General features: G+C 40.6%; 1 protein-coding gene across 1 annotated transcript in view; it reads left to right on the top strand.

The window, feature by feature from the left end:
• The first annotated feature begins 214 nt into the window (after positions 1 to 214).
• The window catches only part of MAP7D2 (MAP7 domain containing 2), an 81,660-nt gene continuing 54,044 nt past the window's right edge, over positions 215 to 27,830 (top strand). The window contains exon 1 of the mRNA XM_066313955.1: positions 215 to 335. Coding sequence (XP_066170052.1) covers positions 293 to 335 — 43 coding nt within the window. The 5' untranslated portion in view covers positions 215 to 292. The remainder of the gene's footprint in view (positions 336 to 27,830) is intronic.

Raw genomic sequence — 27,830 nt, 5'->3', positions numbered from 1 at the left:
CGGGCGCTGAGGGCGGGGCCCGGCCCCACCTGTGCAGCGGGCCCGCCCCGCCGTGAGGGCCCGGCCCCACCTGTGCAGCGGGCCCGCCCCGCCGTGAGGGCCCGGCCCCACCTGTGCAGCGGGCCCGCCCCGCCGTGAGGGCCCGGCCGCGTCCCGCCCCTCCGCCGCCCGCCCCTCCGCCTCCCCCTCCGCCGCGCCGCCAGGTGCCGGGCGGGCACTGCGCCTGTGCGGCGGCCGCGGGCGCAGCCAGCCCAGCCGGCCCCGGCGGGACGCGGCGGCACCGGCGGGGAAGATGGCGGAGCCGGGGGCTGCGCGCAGCCACCCGCGGGCCACAGGTAAGGGATGGGGCCGCGGCCCCGCCGGGTGCCGGGTGCCGGCGGCTCGCCCGCCCGCAGCCCGCGGCTTCCCCCGGCGCCCTCCCGTCCCGTCCCTCGCCGCCCGGGGCCGGCGCTCCCGAGCCCCGGCGAAGGGGCGGGCGGGGGTCGCTCTCCGGCAGGTGCCGCCGGCTCCGGCCGCCATCTCGGAGGGATGGGGCGGCCGCTCCCGCCGGGAGCCGCGGCGGTGCCGGCGCCGGGCGGCCGCTCCCGAGGGGACGCGGAGCGGGTCCCGCCCGCGGCTCCCGGCGAGCGCCGTCCTCGCCCGCGGTGGTGCGGGAGGTGTTCGCCGTGAGGCGGCTTTTGTGCCGCCGCGATTTCCCCGGCCGCCGGCGGCGCTGCCGGGGCGGGCGGGCGGCAGCGCGGCTGTGCCCCGAAGTGCAGAGCGGGGAGGCGGCGATTTGTAAACCTCCTTGGCGGCGGTGCCTGGGCCTGCCTGCGCCGGTGCTGCCCAGCCCGGGCGGCAAACTGGTTGAGCGGGTATCGGGCGTGAACACCGCACGCAGAGCCCTTATATAGGCACGGCTCCTGGTTAAGGTCCCTGCTTGCTGCTCAGCGAACGTAACTTTTAATTTCCGAGGGTGAAAAGGGTGTGTGAGATGCGGTGGAGGTTGCCGTGCTGTGTGTGCGGAGCAGCACCTGGCATGGCATCAATTCCCCCAGCACCATGAGATGCTGGGGCCAGGGCTGGTGGTCGTGACCTTGGCTCTTGGCTTCACAGGTAGGTGTTAGGGTGGGTCTGGCTCCTTCTTCACATGACCTCCCCTGGGCTCGAGTATGAGATGAGTGGTGATTAAGCTGTTATGCAGGTGCTCATTACACTTTTACCTTAATTATCTGGTATGGAGCCTCTGCTTTGTGGATGGTAAACCATCTAAACCTGGTGCGTAAGAGGGAATTTATTTCCCCGTTTGTCCTAAGCCACTGTAGGGACTAAAAGTAGCTTTACAATTGCTAAGGGAGATAAAGAAGGATTTCTCTCCCAAATTTATGGAGTGGGAATCTGAGACTGACTTCTTTGAGATAACACAGTGTGAGGAGCCAAGAAAGGAGCTGAGAACACCTCTGTCTGCTGTTCCTCAGCCTTCTCCACACGCTCGGCAGTTGCAGCTTTTGCTATAAGGCTGTTGCTATTGAGCAGTCAGGCACTTCTAAGGCTTGGGTCTCCATTTTTTAGAATTTCACATGGAAGATGGGAGGAAATTAATGCTCAGAATTTATACGTGTGAGGATTTTTTTTCACCTCTTTTCTAAAGCATAAGGTATTATTCCCTATATTCACTTGCACTCTTCCTAGACATTTTTCTTTTTGGTCTTTTTTAGTTTATACATTCTAACCTCAGAGTCAAATGTTACAAAGAACCTTCACTCCGTATATTGACCAGTATGTAATCTATTTTTCGCCCTGTATGAGATTGGGAATCCATAGAAAAGGTACCGTGTACTGTAATTAAAGATGGTATCAAATGGGTCATGCATTGTAGGGCATGGACAGGCACAGACAGATGTAATTACTTGTGGTCAAGCATTGGCATTTGAGCACTAATTCCCAAGGAAGGCAGTATAGAGTGGTCTTGGCAAAATTCATTATTTAAATTGTCTGCTAGAAGATAACACATGATGTGGTGTAAAAGATTGTGCATGTGTGGTGTGTGTTACAGACAGCAGTATGGATAGAATTTGCATCTCCTGCAGCAGAGAATGAGGCTCTTTCTTGTGGGATTTGCCAATTTTGTAACAAGCACAACAGCTACTGAAGTGAATCATTAATGTGAATGTGGAAATGATGCTCTCTTAATTCACTTGGTCTGGGAGTCCTCATTTTGGTCATAGGGATAGGAAGAATTTTACCTCTCTGTTCCAGAGTAAAATGCTCCTTCCCACAATGTTGTCCCCCAAAAAGGTGCTGCCCCAACAACAGACAGTGACCGTAGCCACCATTCCCCTTTCCAAACTTTGTAGTTCTCTGGCAGCATCTGAGTTTTGATCTGTAGGATCCTCCAGTGCTGGTGGAATTGCTGGGATGGCAGTGCGAGCGAGGCGCTTCAGATTGTCTGCCCAGACCAAGCTGTAACAAACAAGCCTGTAATAAGGGAGGGGTTTTTTATCTCTTGACTACTAGAGGAGAGAATATTGTTAAATTGTTTATAATTCTGCAAACAAGGAGCAAAATTCTACGGCACAAGAAACTAGTATTTGCAGAGTTCAATTATATCCCTTTGCCAAAAATCAAAGGCAGGAGGCAAACAATAGCCTGAGAAGACACCGTAGGAATCTTCGTCAGGAAGAGTGTTAGGTGACCAAGATGTAGGCATTATTGCTGCTGCTGTCTGTAGTAAAGGTAATGACTAAAGAGCATTTGAAGGACAAGTGGCTCAGTATTGAATCTCTCATCTTCCTTTTCACTGCCCAGTGAGATTTGCTTAATGTGTGTGCTAGGAGGTTGAAATACTGGACACTTTGATTTTCAGAGTAAAATGTGTTTGTTTGTTTGTTTGTTGTTTGGTGTTTTTTTTTTTCTTATAGAAAACATAACCATGCCTAAAAGAATTTAAGAGAAAAAATTATGTGTTGTGCCATCTTAGACTGTATATCATAAAACCAGTTTGTGTGAAAGGAATTAATGTCTGGATTCCTTTAGAAATACTGTGTGGGTTTTTCTTCTTGGTCTTACTGCTTTTCCAAGTGATTTCTTATAGGCTAAAATTATTTAAGCTATGTATACTTACACTCTACTTTCTGTACTGTACTGTTTTCTCTCATATATGGACACTCAAGGTTGTTTATCCCCAAGGTTAATTCATGTGCTTCTTTTCATGTGGTGTTACCATTTGCAAGTATTTACTTTAGTTCAGGGCAGTTTAATACACTACATCCTCTCAAGGTTACTGTTTCAGTATTTAAAGTACTGTAACATTGGCTTTGTCCTTAAAAAAAGAAAAGGTCAAACCACTTTCCAATATAGTTCATTAAGCTGCAGTGAAGAAAAATGTCTTGCCTTTGAATTCCAGGACTGCAGAAGTAAAGGGAAGGTGTATCACTTGAAATGCACAGGTTAGGAAAGTGAAGCATCTGAAAACTTCACTGTTGTATAGTGTCATATATTTCCATTTCCTTTGGTGGCTGGTGTATCCATAGCAGTGGAAAGGCATCAGGAATGTTTTTTTTAACATTAGGTAATTATTTCTAGATATGCTAATTAAGAAACATGTACATATTTAATGTGAATGAAACGATATATCCTGTGTGATGATACTGTAGGAAGATTTATGTAATAAGGTTTTTTAAAATCTCATTAATAAATAAAATACAATTATAACTTTCTTTGTTATCAGTCATTGTGGACCAAAACTGACAGGGGAAATTCTTTAAAAATCTTACAAATGCTTTCTAAGGCTACAGAATAGAGCAAGGCTTTAAATTCTGTTCAATTCTAGACTACTCAGGTGATTGGGAAAAAAAACGAAAAAACACCCACATCCTTTTTCCTTCTTGTGTGTTTCACCTTTGCAAAAGGTCCCAGTGTCAGGATTATTGAGTAGCTTGTTTGGATGTTCTTTTTTAGTTATCTTGACCACTCCTCATGAAATCAGGTTTTTGCATCAGCTCTCTGATAGGGTATTGCAGCTTTCAGCCACTTGTTTGTGACTGGCTCAAGCTGTTGAGCAGATCCTAGAAGCTAGTTACACAAGTAATTAAATTACGCACTCAGATTTAACTTTCTTGTGGACATGTACTGGTTGAGAGGGAGAATCTGGATGATATGCTTAAATAGTGGAAAGGAGTAGTAATGCTCAGCCAAGGTTATTGGAGTAATCAAAAGCAAAGTTCAGTACTGTAACAGGGTTTATTTTAATCTGCCCGTCTTAGGTAATTTTACAGTATTTCTGAGTTACTTTGCTGTAATTGACTTGTGTTTGGTACTTTCATCACAACTTGATGTATTACTGGTGTATTTTCTGTGCCTGGAATTAGTGCATGTAGGAACATGGTGTGTATCAGTTTTCCCAAGATACTTGTGTTCAAGCAGCTTACCCAGTGAAAAATGTGACTTGAAATCATGGGTAGTCACATTACCCTGGACTGACTTTAGATAGGATATTTAGAAATACCTTTCACTGTGTCTTATCTCCACAATGATTAATGATGATGATGTGTCGCTGCATAAAGATAAGAGATAAATGGGTTTCACAAAGTGGAAATCTATCTAACCATTAAAATGGGGGGAAAAACCTTCTCAAGATTGTTATGTTGTTTAAAAGACTGTAATGCATATGACAGACTTTGTCATTCAATTAATGTACTTTTGTTTTTTCTTCATTTTTGTTATGAAGCTGTCAAGATACTAAAACCCCAGGGCTCTCTGTGGGTCTGAATGTTGTAAGAATCTTAGTAAAGTACTTCTTTTTGTAGTTAAATAGTAATCCAGACATTTCAGAAGTAATTCTGGCTTTGAGTTGTCCTCTCTGTGTGTACATACATAATGCATGTACATTTCAGGCTTTTTGCAGTTGTAATGGTCTAATACATTCAAATGCTTGTTGGTCACATTCTTAGTTTTCTTAATTTTCTTCTTGTAACTCTTAAATGCATTATCTACAGTAGTTACACTTTCCCATAACTATTTAATATCTGTGCCCTCTGTGATCTGAAGTTTTGTGAAGTATTGTGCTTCTTTTCATTTAATGTATTATTTGTGTGCACATCATCCTTGTTTGCCAAATGCCAGATCAAACTGTTGTGCCCTAAATTCTGGGATGTCATTTTTGCTTTTGCGCTTGAATATCTGAAGATTTTTTGCTACTTCTTTCATGTGTTTGTGTCTGCTTTCCTTTGATCGAGGGGGAGCTGATTATTCTTGTGGTATTGAGGTGCTGCAGACAAATGTCTGCTTTGCTGAGATTGATAAAGCATTTCTCTGATCTTTGCATAAACTTCAGTTACACAGCAGGTGTTTGTTTTTTTAGCAGCTTTTCAGTGAGAAGGTCCGAAGCATGACTAGAAGGTCCGAAGTGATGGTAGAAGAGGCATTCCTGATGTTGTGCAGGCTTTGCACAGTTGTGTGTGGTAGCTGTTTGCTTAGGCATGAGCTTGCTCTAAACTGTTTTTCTCTGTGCCCCAAAGTTTGTTTTTTCACTGTGTTTTCATGTTACTTTTCTGGGAATAAAGATGTCAGTAGCAAACTTCTTGTATTAATGCTTCACTTTTGTTAAATTCTTCCCTTTATGATGTGCAAAATGCAACTTTTTGTGTTCCAGTGTTACACATATGTGCTTTTTGATTGGACCGGTTGGAAAAACAATGTTGAACTCAATTTCTTCTAATTATTTAACAAAAGAGATACATGATGCACAGGAAATTAATATTTAACTTTTTGAGCTCTGTTTTTCCTTACAAGAGTAAGTACACATTTGATGTGGTGTTGGACATTCAAATCCTTTTTTTCTGATTTGTGAAAAATCTGGAAACTCTCATTTTTCTGTGTTTTGAGTACAGAAATGAAAGAAATTGTCCCAGCTTTCAAAGTCAACCCCTTCAGTAGTAATTACATGTGTAGTTTTGTATTCCTGTGTGCTTGCATTTGCCTTCCAAGAGGACCAGTCTGTGGAATATGTATTAACTTGGTGTGATATGAGCATTTTAGTCTGCATTGTTACTTTGTGCCAGAGCCGGTTTCCTTTGTTGGCTTTGTGCATGGTAATACATCTGCTTGCAAAAAGAGGAAAATGGATTTTATGCCCCATAACCTTACCACCATCACAGGTGTGTTGTGCATTCAACCAGTTTAGAAGAAATTACATGAAGCTTCATAAATCTAGTTTTCTTTGTTGAATGGTTTCTCTTAGATACTCCTTTTTCCTAGTAGTGATTTCGGTATATCAAATAAGTGAGAATTTATCACTTCTACCTGAGATTTTGATATGATGGGAATGGGCGTGTTAGATAAAAATACATTATTCCAATTTGTGGGTGCCACTGTAAAAGCATCTCAAAAAATCTTCAAGAACATAGTAGTAATACTACTACAGTTAGTACACTTTTGTCTGTTTTGATGCCAGATGCTGAAGGATGGATTGTGGTTTTGTTTCACTTAGGAAGGTCTACAAGTATGCCTTGCCCAGTTCCACCCATATGAATTATCAAATTACTTGTCTCGTGCCAAGTAGAGGCCATCAAGGCTCTGCTTTATTTCAGAAAAATTCTCATTCAAATATTTATAGTTTGAAATTAATTTTGCTCGTGGGTGTGGAATACTGAAATTCTTCATGTGGCTGGGATCAAAAGAGGAAGATAGAAACTTTCCAAAGGTGCTGTGGCATGCCTGGGTTTGTAACCGCAGCAGGAGTGCTGAAGGGGTCAGGGCAGAGCTCTGCCACCTTCTCGCTTAAGCGAGAGATCAACTGAGAGCCGGAAGAATACTCCGGTTTGAATAAACTAGCCTTGATTGTTGAATTGGAATAAACTTTCAATATCCAATTATAGTGCGAATAAAATAAACTTAATTTTGAAAAAAACGCCAGTCATGTGAAACAAAAATATTTTTTTATGTTCATAAGTTTGCTGCATGACAGATCACCCAAAAAAGGCCTTTCTTTTTGTCTCAGAGGGGAAGAGAGGACAATATTGCAATGTTTATCCACACACTATTGCTGCAATTTTTACATATTTTACGTTAAGGGATTTTGTTTTCCTTCCCTTGGGAGGGTGGTATCAACACATGGGAGGTGCTTTCCTTTTGCTGGTGACTTGCTGCATCTTGTCAGTTTTCATTCCCTTGTTTGTGTTGAATGTGGCATCTGTGTGTGTGTGTGTTTGTGTGCAGACCCACTGTGTCAGGGGAAAGAGACCTCAGGGAGAGGACTGGAATGTGCTGTTGGGCCTCTTAAAATGTTGATAAATAGTGAGCAAATTATGGCTTCCAAGATAAGTGGTGAATGAGCTAGTTCTCCTTTTCCTCTCCTGAAGGGAAGGGAGAGAATAGGGCTTTACTTTCACTAGTGTCTTGACTTTTGATACGAGGCATCAGCCACAGGGCATATTTTCCCCACATGCTTAATGGTCTATTAATAGTTGTAAGTATTTCCATTATGTTTCCTGGGTTTAGTGGCGCTAAGTGCTGTGGTTACAAGTAAACATGGCACTTTTCAATAGTCAGAGGAAATGGTTTTAATGGTGCAGTGAAACAAGGAGGTCACCTTCCATTGGCACAAATGAGTTTTTGATGAGGTTCTGGATGTGGATGTTGCAGGGTTGTGGGCCAGGATGTCTTTCATGGCTTGTTGAGGCCAGGTTATGGCACTGAATGAAAATGTTTGAGTGCTGCATAGGGAAGAAATTGTTTAGAGAAGGTATTATGGAGAAAGGTTGCTTTTTAATGGCATTATCAAGTAACAGAACTGAAAGAAAATTTGAAACAGAAATAACTGCACAGATCGAGGCATTTACAGATAATGGAAATAGCTTGATTTCCATAATGACTTTTATATTCTACGGGCAGTTTTGCATCTCTTTCATGCCTTGCTGGATGTTTTCCCTGTTTTGGGTTGGAGGGGTTTTTGCCTCTGAGGTTTTTGTAATCTCTGTTCCTATAACAGAGTCACTGCCTTTATCCACTCTTCCTTTAAGTCTCATACAGCCAAAGGATGTCATAAAAAGAGTAAGTAGCCTATCTTTGAATTTTAATATATTTAATTTGTGATGAAGTTGTGCAAATCATGTGTGAATGGAATTGAAAGTCATGTTACACAGTACAAGCACATCCACTTTCAAGTCCAATTTTTGTCATGACTGGTCTGTTTGAAGTGCTGAAGATGAACTGAATACTATAAGGGAAGTCTTCATGCAACCTCCTTGTAGTGAGTGCTCCCTAAAGCATAGTGACAAGCTTACAGGCTATGCAGAAACCGAAAAGGTGTTTAAAATAGCACAGTGATGCTCCTGGAAGATCACTAAATTCTCTGTTGGTGAAAACCCCTGCGCTGAGCCTCTGGTGCCTACTTGCTGATAATGGTGTATCTATGCGATTGATAAAATGAGAACCTACTAGGATAAGTCTTAAGATTTTAGAAGTTGGCTTTTTATTTTTTCTCTGTAATGGTGTTTTCTTCCTTCCCTATTGTCATCGATGCACTCCTGCCTACCAGGTCATAAGGGTGGCCACCTGAGTGAGAGAAACAGTGTCTGTCACTGCTGTCCTCCCTGGTCCCTAGAGAAAGTCATTAAGGGTGGTGTGTAAGATCACGGCAAGCATCCAGTATGCTGCCTCAAATTATGGTTACAGGACTTAGAGATGTATCCAGAAGATACATCTTGACTGTAGCTCTGTATGTACATATTCCCATGCTCTAGTCAGCTTCTTACTCCAATTTCATAATTACACTCAATACACTAATTCTGCCCCAGCAGAGCTCACTCCACTCAGTTCAGCCTAGGGAGTGGAGGGAGAAAAAAACGTGGTGAAGGAGACTGGGCCCATCTGATGGGCTCCAGCAGGAACTGACTTCTCCCCAGCCCATCTGCCTCCTGCAGTGGGACCCCAGAGGGCTGAAGTAGCTCTGGAATTATTCCTGTGGCAGCTGCTGGGGAGGCAAAGAGACCATGAATAGGAAAAAGTTAGAAGGGAAAAGAAAATGCATTCCATGCTATTTAACCTCTGCTTCAGGCATTACTGTTCAGAAATAGAGAATCACCATATCAAAGGGCTCTTTGATTTTCAAAGGTAACAAAAACAAATAGGGTGAGGAATGTTTTCCTAGTCTTCACAGCAGCTCTTGGTTAACAGTGTGATACACTTTCTTAAGTTACAGACTTGGAGAAGTAGAGGGACAAAAGTCCTCAAGATGGTTTGCTGATAGCTATTTTGCACTGAAATGAGTCCAGATATCTCCTGATGATGCACACATCTTGAGAAATTCTGATCAAAACTTCCATGGTATAAAGTAGTACTTTGCAGATGTAATTTTCCTATTCTGACCTTCATCCCCAGTGGCTGAGAACTGTTGGATCTGATTCTGAGGAGCAATGTTTGAAGCTGATTATATTATACAGCCCTTCATAAATTTGTACAACTGAAAATCCCCAAGAAAGAAAGAAAATTCTTAAAGGAATATGGAAAACTGCTCAGCAGCTAAAAGCTAGCTTTAATTCCAACATTTTAGATTTGAAAGCATTCAGCCACCTCTATCTGTTTCCAGCTGTGTAATCTAGTCCATTACTTTGTACCTTGCCAGAAGAAACCAAATTTGTTCTTCTTGGGTGTCATTCAGTAAAAAAAATGTAGTTTCACCATTATCTGACAGATACCAAGTGCTGTTATTGGGAAACAGTGAAATAAGTAAATATACATATTTATTTGTAGGTAGAGCTAGAGTGACATTCTTTGAGTATACAGCTTGGGGTCTTTGGGAATTTCTGTTGTATTAGTTTACACAAACTGGTAAGAACTGATAGTGTCAGGTTTGTAGAGAAAAAGATTTTCATTGTGCATCATCTAGCACGGTTTAAGAAGTTGGTTCGGGATTTGGTTTCTGGTTCTGGATTTAATGAAGCAGGTTACACTGAAGAAATCTGCCCCCGAGTCTTCAAATGTTTCATCAGGCATAAGAATCTATCTTCTGCTAGCCAACTGTCTGCTTTTGATTTGGAAATGTTTAATGCCTCCATTAAAATGTACTAAAAGCAAAGACAAAAATATTTATTTCTTGCCAGTTAGATGGTCCTCTCGCCTACGCACAGAAGCAATACCAAGATGTTTGCTTGCTTGTTTGGGAGAATTTAATTTCAAACTCATTTGTATTCTCAAGAAGTTTGGATGCTGATCCTGGAAAAGAGTGGGATTTGTTTGTTTGTTTGTTTTTGTTTTGTTTTTTGTTTATAGCATTAATACTCATCGAGGTAGAGAAGTTTGGTATAGTTGTCTGTTTGTGATGGTACACCTGTAATTTTCTTTGTCCCATTGCTTGTTGGCTCAGATGAATCCATTCTTCCTTTTACTGTCAGCTGAGGCTTTGAGAGCAGCCTTCTTGTGTGTGTGTAGACCTGTGCTTCCTTCTGCCTGACTTCTTCTTACATGCACAGGACAGGATGTGTTTTTTGCTGCATTTGACTCCTCCTGTCCTCTTCCAAAATATTTACTGGTTTCTGTTTCTTCAGCCAACTCAACCTACTCATCCCTTTCCTCTTCCCTTGCTATGGGTAGGCAGCTTTTTCAAGTCCTGACTCTGTGTCTTTTGATTTGTATCTACATGTGAAACAAAATTCTGGAAGAGTGTAGAATTCCCGTGACTTTCAGCCTGAGTGTGTGGTGATATGGGGCTCCACATTCCGCAGAGCTAGTTTCTGTTGCCACTATCAAACAAAAGCCTTTCCTCATACAGGTGTGTCCTGAACTTTGCTCTGCCCGCAGTTAGCCCGTGTCTAATCAGCCCTGGCAAGGAGCTCCACAGTCAGCTGCCTTTGTTGAGAATCCTGCCATGAATCTGTCTTCCCAGTGAGGCAGTGTTTGTGGACTGATAACTTTTCCTTATTAGACCAACCAATTACATTCCAAACAAGCAAAGTTCCTTGCCCAACTGTCTGAAGAAGGAGCAGCTTGGTTCATGATTTGTGGGAGTGGAGAGGAGAAAAGGACAAGTGGACACATAAGCACTGAGGTTCTTGAGGCAGCAGCTGGTTCCTGCTCTTACAGACACACAGGATGTTGTGGCCCAGCCTTTAATAGTGGGATACAGCACCTGTAATCTTTTACTCTGCTGTAGCTGTGGTGCAAGGTGGTAACCACTGCTCAGGGTAGTTCTGGTCATCTCAGTTGTCTTGGTTTGGAAAGACAGGTGTCTGCCAGGGAATGCCAGAGCTTCCCTCGGAATGGAGAATGTAGACCCCCTCCCTCTGAATTACTCTAATTTTGCAATTAAGGGGCTTCAGGCAGAGATTTTGGAATAGGAATAACAGTTCTTTACTAGGAATATTAAAAATAAAAATGTAGTACAAAAAAGCAAAGAAAAATCCCCACTGACAGAGTCAGAATACAACCTGACACATTGTTGGTCAGGGTGTTGGTAGCAGTCCTCCTGGAGTGACAGATGTCGTTCTGTTGGAGCAGAGATGGTCCTGCATGAGGGTGTAGTTTTCCTCTGAAGGTCCAGTGGTGGTGAAATGGGTCCAGTGAAAATAGGCTACCCTGGTATTCTGATTCTCAGGTTTTATCCAGGTAGGAATGTTTGGCTCCTCCCACTGGGTGGAGCATCTCACAATAGCTCATGTAATTTTATCAGTCATGCAGTGAGCCTTAATGGCCCATTAACAGAAGATATCCCCCGGAGGGAGGATGGGTCCTGGAAGAGATAAAGAACACTGCCTCACCTGGTTTTAACTCCTGGCACATTAACAGGAGACACCGAGTTAAGAGGAGTTTGCCATAGAAGAGAAAAAACCACCTCCTCAACCAGTCTCAACAAATGATAATAAAATACATACTTTGGGTTGAATCTTGCATTGCAACCAAAGACATCAGTTCAGGTTCTAGAGAAGCACTAGACAAGAGAGTGGGAATAAAAGTTCAGATATCTAATTTACTTTGAAAAGTATCCTAGTGTGATTCCTGGCTTTGCAGGATGAATATTTGCTATTAGGTTTCAAGAACTGACTAGCTGAAGTTAAGTCACAGCTCTTAGGGTTTAGAACAAACTGTAGAACCCATTGATGGATTTTGGTTTTTGTGTGCTTATATCCAAAACTACTTTCACCCAATGAAGCAACTCCGGTGAGTCATTTTATTAAGTAGAGTTGTAATGGTGGAAAAGATTAGCAAAGGAAAATAAAACTGGTATAAAAAAGAAATAAACAAAAAGCCCTAAGCCAAACAAAAATCCCTTTTTGACATACCTTTCATGTCAGTACATTTTGGATGTATACTTCATGATTTTTAAAAGTTACTAAACCAAGAGAGAACTGCTGATGTGTATCATCGTTGTAAACAGTTCTCAGATTCCTTGCAAATGCTAGAGATAGCAATCTTTTGTACGCACTCTTGCAATAATGATAAATATTAATCAATTTTTAAGTCTAATAAGTGCATTTAAGTAGGCAGGCAAGGCTCTTTTTTCATGTACTGCTGTTAATTTTTTCCTAGGTTTTTCATCTAGGATTGCACTGTATAGTAAAGATAAATGGCACTACTGGTTAGCTTGCATGGAAAAACATGATGCAGTCTCCACTTGACTCATTTGAAACCTTCCTTTGTCAAGGAAAAATGTCAGATGAAGGCTGGCTGGAAGAAGTAAAATTGTCTGCCATAACATTTAAGAAGGCTGGGTTTTTTGTTCATGATATGGTGGATTTATGGCACCAGGCTGTGGGCACATGTGGAGCTAAACGGGCAGGCAAGCATGTTGCTGTGACTCTGTTTGCAGGGACTCTGCTGTTACAGACTTCTGCCATTTCTTTGGTAGAAAAGAATTTAACAGTGTCAAATGCATAATATCACTAAAGCAGTGGCAGCTTTACTGTTTTTCTCTAAGATTTTTCTGGAGGATGCCTGAGTTAGGAGACAGTAAGAGATCCTGCTGCCACCTAGAGCATCAGCAATTACCAGATCTGTTCTGAGCACATGCATGCTGTCTTTCAGGATTTCAGGATTTAAGTTACTAAGAGAATTAGGGATATGCAGTAGTTACCTGGAAAAACACCTTTTCTCTTGCTTTGCAGAGCTGTGGTTCTCACTGGAAGCCATAACTGGAACCCACTGTCAGTGCCTTACATGCCCAAGGGCAGATTTTTTTCAGCAAATTTGAGGGGAAGGGAATTTATGAGGCCAAGTACAACTGCTTAGTTTCAGATATAAGAGCTTTCAAAGTAATTATAAAAATGTTCTTGTTATTTAGCTTTGTTTTATTTGACTTGACAAAAAGTTCAGTGCAATATAAATAAGGGAGGGGAATAAGGTGATATTTTGAGTGTTATGTAAAATATTGGTAAGTTTTTTTGCCTTTGAAAATAGGATATATTTTATACTCCTATACAGATTGCCTGCTACGTATAGAGAACTATCAGCTCTTAACACTTTGCTTGTAGCATGGGGGTGTTTGCTTTTTAAAGTGGCTGGCAGAACAACTTGCAGACTGGAGGAATGAGGGGATTTTTTGTGTACAGCACAGATGTGTAGGAGATGGAAAGTTAAATTTTGGAACAGAAAACTATTGAAAGAGGTGGAGATTTCCTTTTGTATTTTCATGTCTTGTTTCGTAAAATATAGTGAGATGAAAGGTGGTGTAGTTTCGTTTGACTGTCAAGAATGAGAGTAGTAGTCAAATGTGTTTTGGGAGAGGAGGTTTTTAAACTGTCCTCATACTCGTGTGGAGGCAGGGGGTGGACTACAGAGCAGTGTGTGTTGGCAGGGATAGTATGGACAGCCCACTCTATTTTAGGAAGAGTTGGAAGGAGCAGGTATGAAACTACATCTTTTTGAGAAGGAACGTAAAGCTGAAGGTAACTGAATGCCTAGAGAAGGTGATAAGGGAAGAAACTAACCTCAACCAAGGCAAATCTTGTACATGATTTCAAGAAGGTGAGGAGGTGTCAGGTCTCTGCAGTTTACAGCTGAGACACTGAGCATCCACATGTCTTGTGGATGGACCTTGTGTTGGTGTATAAGCGGCTGCAAGGCAGCATGGGGTTAACCTTAACTTATTGCAATGATGGAAACTTTTCAGTTTAAAAAATCTGGATTTAAAATATATCATGAAAACTTTAGTAGTCTGATTTTATACCTTTGTTAACAATACTGTAGCCTAAATCTTTATGCATGACTGACATGAACCATAAATAATTGAGGTAGCATGCCCAGGACTGACAGCTCTGATGTCAGTAGTAAGGAAAGAATCCAGTTTTTTCTTTCATTTTTTCTGTAGAAGCTTCTAGGTTCTTCTGGAAAAAAATGAGGTCTTTACTTCAGGTATACTTCGGCAAGTTCTGGCAAGTTCTGCAATGATTTTTCTATGCAGCTGCCTGTTCTCTGAAGAACATTGTCAATGAGGGGAAAATGGTAGGAAACTCACACTGATGTCTTGTGTGGGAACAACAGAAAATACATGTAGTATGTCCCTTTGGTAGCTGATGCTACCAAGACATGGTGTGTTTATGTTATCAATAATGAACAATTGGTATTGTTTTCCTTAATCTTTCTTATGATGCATTGATTTTTTTTTCCTTCAGTATTGAGTATCTACTGTAACAAGTCTTTATTAGTTGTAGTCACTAACTCATGATATTTGTTCTGATGTTTCCCTTTCTACTTAGCTTACTTAGTGAGGTTTGAGTTTTGCAAGGAAGAGACATTTGCTGATCAGTGGCTGTGACTTGATCTCTTAGAAGGGCATAGAGCTCTTCAATCGCTTGAATTTTAAAAAGAAAAAAGTGTGGGGGAGGCAGAGAAGACGAGACGTTGGAAAGCGGATGGGTATGTTGGGTTTTTTTAGAAATGCTGACTTAAAAGCAAGAATGAAGCTCATTATTTTAGTGTTGAAGCTCTGAAAAACTGTGGAGAATATATAATAAGACACTTAAGCTAAAATTGAGCAAACCCATGCTTAATAAAGAATGACATGCAGCAATTGAGCAATAAGCAGGGTCCATATACATTCTTATTCTGTGAAGAAATGTCATTATTAGAGAGAAACTCATTGATTTTCATTGTAGTCCTCTTGTATATTTACTTATAAATATAAAAATGTAAGGGGTTTGCATATTGATTTTTTTTCTTTCCTTTAGTCAAATCTCTTTTATGACAGGGTCTTTTAAAAGGAGCATCCTGCTTCTGTTAGATGATCCTGGAAAAGAAAATCAATGTATGAAGTCTATCTACTAGATGCATTGACTTAGTAATCTTTAATCCTGTATGTAAACAGAAAGAAAATGCTGTTCAGTAAGACTATTTTTTCCCTTACTGTTTGTTATTTTTCATCTTCTGGTAACAGATTTAACTTCTGCAGTTTTTATGTGCATATATTTATATGTACGCATAAGAGTTCTTCTGAAGTGTCCTGTATTTATTTGTACTTGGAACTCTTTTACACAGAGTCACAGGAAAGAAAATGGTGTGCATCCCTTTGGTTCAGTGGGGTTTGTTGTCATGATGGGAAAAGGAATAATGAGATTGAGATTAAATAAAGGTCGAGAATTTTATGTTGGCATCACTGCACTGCTGTTGTTTCCTCGTGATCTTTTGCAAGCCTCACTCTTGCTGTGCTTTCATTAAACTACAAAAACTCTGAACTCTCTTCGGGTTTGTTTCTTGTCTCTGAGGTTAACAGGCCATGAGTGCTGTCTGTTTCGTGCTGCTCTGAGCGTTCATCTTGAGCAGCTGCTGAAGCTGGATGTGTATATTGGAAAGCTGGTACTATTACTGTGTTAATTTGTTGAAACTCTGCTAAACAGTACCCACTAATGAACAGGTTTGTCACAGGTAAAGAAGATACTGTCAAGTGCAGATTTTTCAGTGTTACATCAGAAACTGGGTTTACTTCATGTATTTTAGGCATTCTGCTTAAATGTTTCAGTTCTGATCAAATCGGTTTTGAGGTAGTTTTCTCTATTTAGCAGTCCAAGGAGATAATTAAATACCTAGTATTTCAGTTCCTTTGCTAAGATGCTTTAGCTGGTTTCTTCCATTCTTCTCAGTCCTGCTGTTCTGTCCCTTCATTCCCTTGAGGTCTGTTCCTCTGACAATGTAGAAGTGCTGCCTTCATTCAGGAACCCAAAGGCTGATGGTGCTGTGTAGAGTAATATGTAATGGAATTGAGAAATATGAGCTTTAGATAGTCTAATTGTTAGAAACCCCTATTTTATAGCTCTTTTAGAGGCCTTTGATCCTTAGTTGAGAAACTCATCATTAAATGTCCCTTCCCTGGAGGGATCTATGTTCAGCTGCTTAATGTTCTTCATTTGTCATCAATAAAAATGTAGAATTTTGAGATTTCACCCCAAAAAAAGAAAAGTTTAAATAAAAGTTTCCTCCTTTGCTATTATGTGTGCAGTGCCATTTTTCAGCTGTTTATTAGCAGACAAATGAAGGCAGTTGATATTTTTGAAATACCTGTAGAAAATGCTGCCCTTCCCTGTATGTGCCCTAATGCCTCACTGGTGAGGAGAGTGCACAAATTGCATTACTGTGCACAATTAGGTTCTCTGCAGGAACTCATCTGACATCTGTCTACCCTGGTTGTCCTGGGCTCCCTTTGAGTAGAGTGGAACAGGCACTTGTAAATTCCTCCCTCAGGAGGAGGTGACAGGTCTGAGAAACGCCCCAGCTCTCTGTAAAGTGAGTGAGAGGGAAGCTGAGAGCTGCTGGCTCTCGGAGGTGAGCGTCTCTTTACTTGGGCAGCTGAAGTTAGGCTGAACCTCACCCTTCCTGGTACACTGGAGGTGCTGTACTGTACCTGTCCTGATGTACTGCTCTGTAAATGAGGAGACAATTTGTGGCCACCATTCACTTCGTAATATGCTGACAGCTGTAGCAGTTGCTTTACTCTGCATTGCTCAGGCTTTGGGGATGCTCAAGAGGCACAGGAGGGCCAGTTACGGCCCCTGTGCACTGCTGAAGCTGCTGCCTGCGAGCCCAGATGCAGGAAGACGGATACTGTTTACAAGTCAGGTTTACCATTTCTGTTGCAAAGGTTAAGTGCCAGTCACATTTTCCCCTCTGTAGCACTGTGTTACTGTGCTACTGGTTCGTAATTCATGGAACCAGCCAGGGCCTTTCCAGAAACTTTTTATTGACTCACAGAGATGTAGTCACTGGGACTTTTCCAGTGGCAGCAGTTTGTTCCAAGCTGCTCTCTTCCTCAATACACCTATGGCCTTCCCTGATGTGTGACTTGGAATGCCCCATCTAGGCAAGGGAAAGCTGCCTGTGATCTGTGTGACTTGTATGATGGGCAGGATGTAGCCAGGAGACTGTTGGTTTGGTACCACTGAGTTGGTTGTTGGTAATCCTTCAAACCACTTATCACCTCTAGATTTATTAGATTTAATCTCCTCTTCATTTAAGAAGGAAGGTAAATTTCATAGGATGTTCTCTTTCAGTTACAGGTGTGTTGATGTGTCATGAAGATATTTGTCATGCTCTTGCTTCTCTGGCTCTGAAAGCTTCTTAATCATCAAAAGAATTATTGGTCCATATATACTGTATATCACTATAACCTTTGACCTTTGAGGTTACAACACATGCCACTTAAGCAAACACTGTGGTGTTTTAGCTTTTTGCAATATAGTAATTAAGTAGAAATGTGGGATAGAGGTTATGAAAATTGCCAGTCCCTGTTTTAGAAAAGTCTGCGTAAGGTAAACCCATATATACATGGATTCCTTTGAAGTCTGTCATTCAGCAAAGCATGTGGGGTGAGGTTTGAAAATACTAAAAAAACCCCAACAACCCAAATCATCAAGGCTTTTTATTTGAGTTTTGTTTTGATTATACAAATTGTTTATCCATTGTAGGGTATTTTTATTGCTAAATTGAGGGTAGTCATGAAGACTGAGACTTAATGTACTGTATTAATTCTGTTTATTGGACTTCGATATTAGGTACATGTTTTGTTTATTATGTGCTTCCTGATGAATGTAAGATTACTTTCCAGATACAGCTAGAAGGTCACAGACTTAGCAGGTTGTGTAGCCCGTTGCTTTGGAGATGAAGCATTACTGATGCTCCCAAACCCTGAATAAGTGAAACCTCTTTTTCTGCATGATTTGCTAAATACAGGTAGTATTTAATCTTTGACCAATTTTCCTGACAGAGCTGCCTTATGTAATTTTTAATGCCTTGTTACTATAACTATAATCACTAGGGGACAGGGACTGCCTTTTATCTTATGCTTCTAGTGCACAGTGCATATCTGAGCCAAATATTAAAGACTTTGTGCATTTTTTCCCTACAATAGAAATCTTTTTCTCCTAAAAAAACCCCCAAATCTATCAAAACAGTGCTTTGTTGAAATCCTTAAAACATGGTTAAACAGCAGAATAAAGGAGTATATTGGCAATAAAGGAAAAAAGGGGAAAGGTATCCAAATGAGACCATGGAAGAGAGCATAATCTCAAGAAAGTAGAATTTTTAAATTACAAACCAAATATTTTTAAGGAGAACACTGGCAAAGACATAAAAAGAATAGTAAACATGTCACCCTTTGTACAGACCCAGCCAGACTTTGTGCTAGATTGCTAAAGTGGCCCATGTGTGAGCAGTCAAGAGACATAAGGCTGTACCACTGAAGCTGAGTTGCTTTAGTGTTGTGTGTGGAGGAGCTTAGGGGTGTTTCTTGTCCAGCTCTTTCTTAAAATGGAATATACCTTAATCTATTGCTTAAATTGTATTTTATCGTACTAGAGGAAAATAGCCTTAATATAAAGGTTTAAAACCTCCAGAGAACTGAAGAAAGAAAAATGAAAGTTTTCAAATGTAAAACTGAGCAGGTAAAATATGATACACTGGGAAGAGCCCATGAACTTTATGTGCGGGAATATATTTTGGGCTTCTCACAAGAGGTCAGCAAATAGGCAAGGGGCAGTGATGCAGAAGGAGGAGTATGCTTGGCTTTTCTAAAAGATGTTTGTAGAAACCTTCATCAAAGACACTAAACATCTTGAAAGCTCTTTACTGTCTGATGATTTCAGGATTGATGTGAAAAAAAAAGTGTGAATTCTGTGATGTTGTTTTCTGTTAAGGTTTTAAGAATACTCGTGTAAAGAATAGGCGCTAAAAAACGTTTGAGTCCCAAGTGACTGAGCAGTAAATGGCAGATACATTTCAGTGTCCATTGGTACAGATAGATGTCAGGAGTGATGCCTGTGGGAGACAATTTATAAACAATGAGATATTTTGATTTACTCAGTAACATTGGGAAAGTGATCCTGGAGGAGAGCTAGTTTGGGGGGGTGACAGCCTTCCCTGCAGAAAGTTCCTGAGCTTGTGAGGATGAGTTTGTCTGGGATCTTCTCAGATCCTGCGGCCTCACAGTTAGTGAAGCTGCCTGTAGCTGTGAAGAGTCTTTTGTTCTGAGTAGTATTAATGATCATTCAGAAGCTGGTTTTCTGTGGAGGTTTTCTATGCAATACACGTGAGTGAAACGTTTTGGGTTTTTTTTAACCAATAATTAAGGGTCTGTGATAGATGTATTCCCTAAATATAATGTATGATTTATTTTTAGAGAGAAACTGTATCAGTCATGTTGGAGTTTTTGATGTTAATTTTAAATTATTTTAAAAACGTAATGTCTCTACAGAATTTGGCATATGTGAAAAGATTGCCTGTTATAAATGCTTTTAGCCATTTTTTGCCCTGTGAAGGCTCAAATCTATTCAAAAGGTAACTTTCTGCTGTATATATGCAATGGGAAGCTTTGTCAAGCCTGCCTCTTGTAAAGTATACAGGTCTACTCTGTATTTTCTGTTGTTTTTCTTGTACAGATTAAGGATCCCATTTCATAAATATGTAACCATAGTGTAGAATTGCAGAGAATTTCAACTATCTGTTAAAGCTAGGAGTAATTTTGAGAATGAACATTTAATTATATAGAGAGTATTGCCTTTTTATCCTTATTCAGTATTTTCTGTTTTAATCAGGTATAAATGTAATCCTCCATACCAAAATGAATTAATTCTTACTGGTTTATGTTCAAAGGGACTTTTTAAGTTGTCCTTTAAAATCCTAGGGTGGTTTTAATCAAGATTAAACAACTTCTTTTTTTCTAGAAGCCAGGCTTTTTTTGTTTGTTTTTTGAAGATGATGGTGTTATTGTTACTAGTTTGTCTCAAAACATCTGCAGTAATGCTGTTTCTAGAACATAGATTGTCTGGTGCTACTGAGCAGAAAAGCATGTTGTTTGTCCTGTAGATAATCAGATGATCTTGTAATAGTGTAGTGGTATAGAGTCAAGTCAGAGTTCTTGGGTCCTGTTTTTGCTTAAGAAGGCTATTTATTCTTACTGTGTTGACGTTTTAAATAAGGCAAATGGTGTTTCTGATGGAGTTCAAATATCATGGCTTTAACTGTAAATGAGCCAGTCCTTAATGAAGTTCCAAAATAAGTGGAGTTAGTGTGTTGAAGACTTAACACCATCCAACGTTTCCATTTTCCATTCTTGATCCCCCCCTCCCCATCAGTTTCATGTGTGTGTATTTATTTGCCTGCATGGCCTAATTATGCTTTTTCTCCCTCTGTCTCTCACCTTCAGGAATTTAAACATAGTATTATATTTGCTTGTTTTTTATCCTTGTTGAAATGTCCACATCTTTATCTCTTTTCTGTGCTGTTATGTATGACCCAGAACTGGTTTCTGCAAAGGAAAGCAATCCATGCTTGTCATTTCCGTGCTTGGCTCTGTTGGTTTCAAGTTCAAATCAAGAGCATTGCTTGGCTGTGCTGCAAATCTGTGTGCCCTCTTTAAATTCTGAACTGTGTTTGATGAAGCAGTATCTTATTGAAATCTCATTCTTACATGTCTATTAGATGGATATCTTGTTTTTCCTTAAAACAGCCCTGTAGAGTACAGAAGTTAACTTGTAATTTTTACAGCAGTTGGACAGGATTGGAACACTGTCTAAAATGCTGGCATCCCTGACTGCATTTTTGCTTGTTTTGGGAATATCTGTTCAGTCAAGTCAAGGAGAAAGATCCATTCCCTGCTTTGCCATGTCCCAGGCAGCAGCATTTTGCTCCCTCCGGGTGGTGTATCCCATTTATCTCCCTGTGCAGCCCTGAGACAGCCTTCTGCCCAGCCCTGCTTCCTTGAGCTTGGCTATTATGCCTGTTTTGACTAACCTTAGCCTAAAGCTGTACAGTCTGCTCTAAGTTTGGCTCATTTCATGATGATGCAGACTATTTATTGTGCTTTTCTCTTTTGACCCACAGAAGAATTACTGTTAACAACATGCAAAAGTACAGTGATACCAAAGAACTGAAATTTTGACCCTTGAAAAGGGGCACGGTGCTCTGAACCCCTCTGGGCTTCTGGGATGTGCACTTTAAGGGAATTTTCACTGGCTTGCTCTAAAAGATTGACTGGCTTTGTAAAGTCTTCGGAACTAGGGCTTGAGTGACTGCAGAGAATACAAACTAGAAGAGCATGTAGTTAACTGCTCATAATACCCTAACTTTGTCTTCCCACATACTCTATTTGCTTCTGTTTTTCTTTTTAAAAGCTTTTTTTGCCTCTGGAGGCTTTCAAAGTGGTGCTCTTTCTCCCCTAGGTTCCATATGCCAAAATAGTTAGCTTGGTCTGGATCTTTTTGTGCAGATGAGGGAGGATGACACTGCTTTAGTATGTGCTCCTCAGTGTTCTCAAACAAATAAGATAAATAAGTAAAATGAAATGGTCTCAGTTGCTCCAAGTAAAAGCACTTCCTCCTTGCCCTGTAGAGCCATCTGTGCCCTTGACTTTGAGTCACACAATGATGTTCTTAAGCAAAGACCAGGGCAGTGATTGTCCCCCTGTACCTGGCACTGGAGAGGCTGTGCCTCAAGGCCGATGTCCATTTCCAGACCCATCACTACAAGAAAGATGTTGAGGGGCTGGAGCATGTCCAGAGAAGGGCAGCAGAGCTGGGGAAGGGTCTGGAGAGTAAGTGAGGAGCAGCTGAATCTCTTTAGCCTGGAGGAAATGGGGCTCAGAGGAGACCTTATCGCTCTCTAAAACTACCAGAAAGGAGGTTGTAGCCAGGTGGGGGTCAGACTCTTCTGGCAGGCAACCAGTGACAGGAGGAGAGGAAATTACTTCAAGCTGTGTCAGGGGAGGTTCAGGTTAGATATTAGGAAGAGTTTCTTCACTGAAAGAGTTGTCAAGCATTGGAGTGGGCTCCCTCATGAAGTAGTAGAGTCATCACCCCTGGATGTGTTCAAGAAATGACTGCTTTAGTTAACAGGGTGATTGATGTTCACTCAAAGATTGGACTCAGTGATCTTGGAGCCTTTTCCAATCTGAAGAATTTTATGATTCAATGAAAAAGGCATACATTTGGATGGATAAGGTTAAAATAATTCAAAAGATTTAATAGTCTGAAAGAAACTAGTTGTCATACTTGGGCATAGCACTCTATTTAAGTGTATGATTAATTAAATAAATTCAAGCCTTAATCCTAAATCCAGCACATCAGTTGTGTGGCTTAGGTGTAAACTTCTCTAATTTAGGCAGGTCAACACTTACCTCCTTAGTGTTGAAGAGCTGTGATGTCACCTCCCTCCCATGTGTCAGACAGTGGCCTGCTCCAGCTGTCACCTGCCGAACCTCTCCAAGGCAGAGGTGATGGTGCACAGTGCTGTGGTGTTGCGTTTGCTGCTCGGGGTGTCTCATGCTCTCCTTGCACTAGCAGTGCACAGGGTGGCCCTCCCACACCTCTCTGCCTTGCCCAGTCAGTGTACACTCACCTTTCCAGGGCACGCAGGAAGGCGAGGGATCTGCTGTGCCTTTGTGCAAACGTAAAATAGAAATCCCCAAATAGGATCTGCTGCTTGTAGGCTTGAGCTATTTTGGTTAGGCACACTCTGGATTACGTGTACCCACACACACACACACACAATTTGGTAATTCTGTTCCCAAGGCCAAATATTTCTACTTGAAGCTATTTTTGTACAGTGAGTAGGATGAAAATTTTCTTACTAAACCTTAAAAAGTAGTCAGAAAACAGCCTCGTATTTTCAAATACCACGCTTGAGTGTGTGACAGACTTGCTGGGTGAGTAATCTACATGAGTTATCCGTAGAATACTCATCACCTTGGTATTGGAATACTAAATCATGCATGCTGAATACTAAATTATAGACTCTATAGGGACTCTCATGGCTTGTTCTGTTCTTTGCCTCTTGGGTGCCAGCAGTCCTGCATCAGAGCTGCACACTGCTGGGACATTATACTGAGTAGGTAATTCTTTCAGATAGATTTGAGAGGGGCAGTCTGAACATGAGCTTTGCTGCAGTAGTGTGGAGGTGTTTCCAGCTGTCACAGGCAGCAAGCCAGTCCTCTTGGAGACACAGCCTTGCATGTGGCCATTAATGGGTTTCTGCACCTGCACAGAGCCTTCCTGACTGGGGCTGGAGGGATCCAGATCCATTGCAGGATAAAGGCACATAGCTATGTGATCCTGTAGACCTCCCTCACTCCTGGAGCACATCTGATGTGTCAGGTCTACAATGTAATGGTTAATAAGTCTTTCTTTAAACTGTAGAAGTTTAAAAGCAGAGCTGTTATACTTCAGGCTGCAGCTACATACAAAATTCCATAATTATGTCTTGGCATGGTAATGTCTTAATTTCTTTTAAATAAATTGACTCCCCAAGAAAAAGCTGTTATACTGAGAATGAGCTTCATTTGTCATTTACAAATAAGTGAATTTCATAACAGCTTGAATCCCTTATGTTGACCTGCTTATTTGTGATTTAATGAATAATGGAAGAACTGGAGGATGCTTCATGGTGGGTTTTTTGTTTTGTTTTTTTTAATTGCATAATTTGATAAACCTAATAGATTTTAATAATTATGAAGTCAGATACAAGCTCCTGTTGCCCAAATCAGTATCCCACATGTTGTGAAAAAAATATATGTGATCCATGATCAAGCCAGTTGACTAGGGCAAATAGACAAAATTATGAAGATCTCTTCCACTTGCAAAAAATTGGGTATTTTTATATGGAAATTATATTCTGAGCACCAGAAGGCAGTTATCAAAAATATCATTTGCTCAGCTGCTGTAAGCTGGCCCAGTTCCTCTCCTGTGGCTTGGATCTTGAAATGAAAGTAATGCAGTTACTTCTCACAGTGCTGTGCTTCCAATCAGATATGTAGCTATGCTGATTATCACTACTTAAATATGCCTGCTTTTGATTGCCCTATTGCCCTAGGAAAATAATGCCCCAGTATGTTGTCTATTTTTGTTACTGAATTTGAAGCTGCTGTAGCATAGAAGCAATAGTATCCAAATGATCTCCTCTGCTATAATTATGTATAGTAGATGAGGGTACTACTCACTGCAATAGGGAATTTGTTCTAAAATTGACTGTAAAGTGCTATGAAAACATTTTTTAGCAGAGAGGCAATTTTCTTTGTAAAGAACTGTGTGCAGGCTCACTCCAAATTATCTGCATTAAGGTAATCACAATATTCACCAAATAAAAACAGTGTGTGTTTTGAGTACAAATGCTCAAGGGCATCCTTTTGTATTGAAATGATAGCTGCAGAACAAGTGACTGAAAGAACTCTTTTGTTGTGGGTAGGTTTTTTGGTGTGGGTTTTTTTGCAGCCTTTTTTTTTTAATTTCTGATGTTATTTGTAAAGAAGGAGCAGATCTGCAAAGTTGTCTGTGTTCCTTCATCTTGCTTTCAGTGATGTAGGGCAATAACGTGTAGCTTTAATTGCCTGTAAGTTGTGACTCTGCTCCATGTGTGTGAGCTCCTTTTGCTCGCTGAACCAGTAATAAGCTCCCTAAATGGTTCAGCTCGCTGAGTTCTCACAGCTGACAAGAAGAGCCTGCAGCACCACAAGGACCCCCCAGCCATTCCCCTCTCCTGATCCCATTTATCAGGGGGAAGGTTCTTTTACATCTTTACAAAGTTTTTCTACTCAAGTGAGCCTGTCGTCCTCAGTTTCTGAGTGTTGCATTGAAGTGGCTTCGGTATCCAAAGACTTACTTTGAAAAGTGGTGTATGAAGTAGAAATTGTGGTTGTTTTGTCTGTGTAACACAACAAGATGTTGTTTAGAAGGTTGGCAAATAAGGCTTTAAAGCCTGAAAGTGGAGAAAATTGGCAACTCAGAAATGGTAACTTCACAGAATTAAATGTCTTTGCAGATGAGTATAGGTGGAGTGAAAAAGGGAAGAAATATTCCTTAATGGGGGTTCAGGGAATGTCAAGTCAAAATAGCTTTAGCCAAGGATGAGACAGTGGGACGGTTTTCCAGTATATCATAGGTATGTACTTACTGGTGTGTTATTTCTCAATGATGTAATAGTTTCCATTTATTATTTAAAAAATATTATCAGTGATTTTTCTATTTTATGAAATACAGTGAACACTTTAAAAACAAATACGTATTGACTTGCTGGTTGTATAAGTAAAAAACCAGAATTCTTCTGTCCAAGGAGGCAGTGAGCAAACTTGAGAAGATCCATTTGAAGTTAAGGTTATATAGTTCCTTACACTTAAAAAAAAAAGAAAGTCATCTGTACCTTTCTACTTTTCACGGAAAACATAAAACCAGATAGTTAGAATTCTGTGTAATGGCACAAGATAAGCTAACTTCAGTCATAATAAAAGGGATGTCCAGTATATCATCTATGTATCCTTGAATCCTTTTAGAAGAAACATACTGATGTTGTTCTAGTTTGGGTCAGGTCATTGCAAGAATATTCAGATATGCCAAATACTTGCAGATTACTTTGATATCATGTTGGGGTGTGTGTTAATTTTTAAGAACTAATCAGAAGTACTTTGTAAAAACTAATTTGCTTTAATGTACTTGGTGTACTGACATTGCTTTCAAATTTTTTAAGCTTAATTTTTACCATTTCCTTGTTCCTTAAGCAGTCAAATATCAATGCTTATATACACCTGAAGTGTAAGTCAAGGCTTGTAGAAAACCCTTTCAGTTAAATTTCACTTGTTCTTCTGATTGCCACATTTCCTTTAGCCAAACCATTTCAATTAATCTTGAAGAGATGGTGTTAATATTCTCCTTTTATAGCTTTAACTGTTACAGTTACAAGAGAATTATTTACTGAATTGTTTAACTGGGTGTAACAAATTAATATTGTTTCAAGTATTTCCCAATGTACATTTTGATCAAGATATGACTTGGAAGTTTAAAAATAGAAGCATACCTGTATTTTAGAATCTGATAGAACTTGACTTTATCAAAGTGTGATGTCGAAATATTGGTGTGCACTTTTTATATAGGAAATCATGTAATCATCTAGAATTTTGAGGCGTAAAATTCAACAGATGGTTTCTAAACGCCCTGTATGACTTAGGATCAATTTGGGTTTTAATTTTGTAGCAGAATGATAATCCCTCAGCGAAGTTTGAATGATGGAGGGATCATAAGGAGAATTCTTAAACAAAGAGTAGGAACAGTTTTTCACTAGTGAATTTATATCCCATCTCTCAATTAAGGCTATTTTTATTGAATATTTTATTATTAAAGTAGTACTAAAAGCTCTATATTGACCTCTGTATACTGATTAATAACTGACATTTTTTCATCAAATATTTCTGGACTAATTTGGCTCAAAAAGAAAAATAAACTTATTTTCCCCAGTCAGCTGAGTACAGAACATGTTTCTTATTCTTGTCAGGGAGCACCTGGGTAAAGTTCTATAAAACGTGAGCTTTGAAATATAAATATTTTAATACTGTATAATTCATTTGTTTGCATTGATTCTCTGTTTTCTTCTGTTGAAAAACAAAGGGACTCTTAGTGTAAGGTGTACTGGGGAAAATTATGCTTGCACCTCCCTTAAGTAAAATTGACAACAGTACCTGATCTAGTCAGCTACTGTAAGGAAACAAATGTTCTTTGCTACTATGATTTTAAGTCTGTCCTGTCTTAATGCACACTGATGAAAAAACAGCAGCGTGCTTTTGTGTTGTATTCCAAACATGCAAAAATATGAGAATTCTTTGACTTCTAATTAGCATAATTGGCTCAGATCATTGCACCTGACTAGGCTGGTGTCCTGCTAACAATACTCCAGGACCCCGCTGCAGGTCTGTTTCTAGAGTTTTAGTAGGAGAAGAACATCCACTGCTTCTTTCTGCCCTTTCTTCTGTGCTGCAGCCTGGTCTTCTGCTCACATCTTTCTTCTGCCCCACTGGGTATCAGCAGGCACTTGTTTTTCTGTTTCTGTTCTTCCTGTTGGAGACCAGACATTTAACCTGGACAAGAGAAAGCTCAGGAAGACCTCATCACCATATTCTAGTACTTAAAGGATGGGTACAAAGAGAATGGAAGCTCTTGTCTTCTCAGGTAGCTACCTGGAGAAAGCAAAAAGGAATGGTGCCAGGAGAGGCTTGACCTCGATAAAAGAAGTAATTTTTTTTACAGTGACAACAGTGATCACTGTAACAAGCTCCTGAGGGACATGGTAGAGGCCTTATCACTGGATGTTTTCAAGATGGGGCTGGACAGGATGTTAGATAACCTCATCTGGGCTCCCTCTCTCATGGAATATTGGACCAGATGATCTTTTGCGGTCCTTTCCTCCCTGGGCAGTGCTGTGGTTGTATGAATCTACAACCCTTCAGATGACAAACTCTAGAAAGCAACTAGCCAACTACATGTTTGCAGTACCAAAAGTGAAGTTTTGGAGTAAGAGCTAGTGTGTGATTCCTGTAAGGAAAGCCCATGTATGTTTCCTCTGAGAGGCCTGGAGCTGCTCTGGGCCAGGCGTGTCAGCCTCATGGCTGGCTGAGGTTG

The sequence above is a fragment of the Sylvia atricapilla genome, chromosome 2 (genome assembly GCF_009819655.1).
Source record: "Sylvia atricapilla isolate bSylAtr1 chromosome 2, bSylAtr1.pri, whole genome shotgun sequence".
Taxonomy (NCBI): Eukaryota; Metazoa; Chordata; class Aves; order Passeriformes; family Sylviidae; genus Sylvia; species Sylvia atricapilla.
Note: the sequence above shows the minus strand (reverse complement) of the source record. Positions and strands in the feature narration are given on the sequence as shown.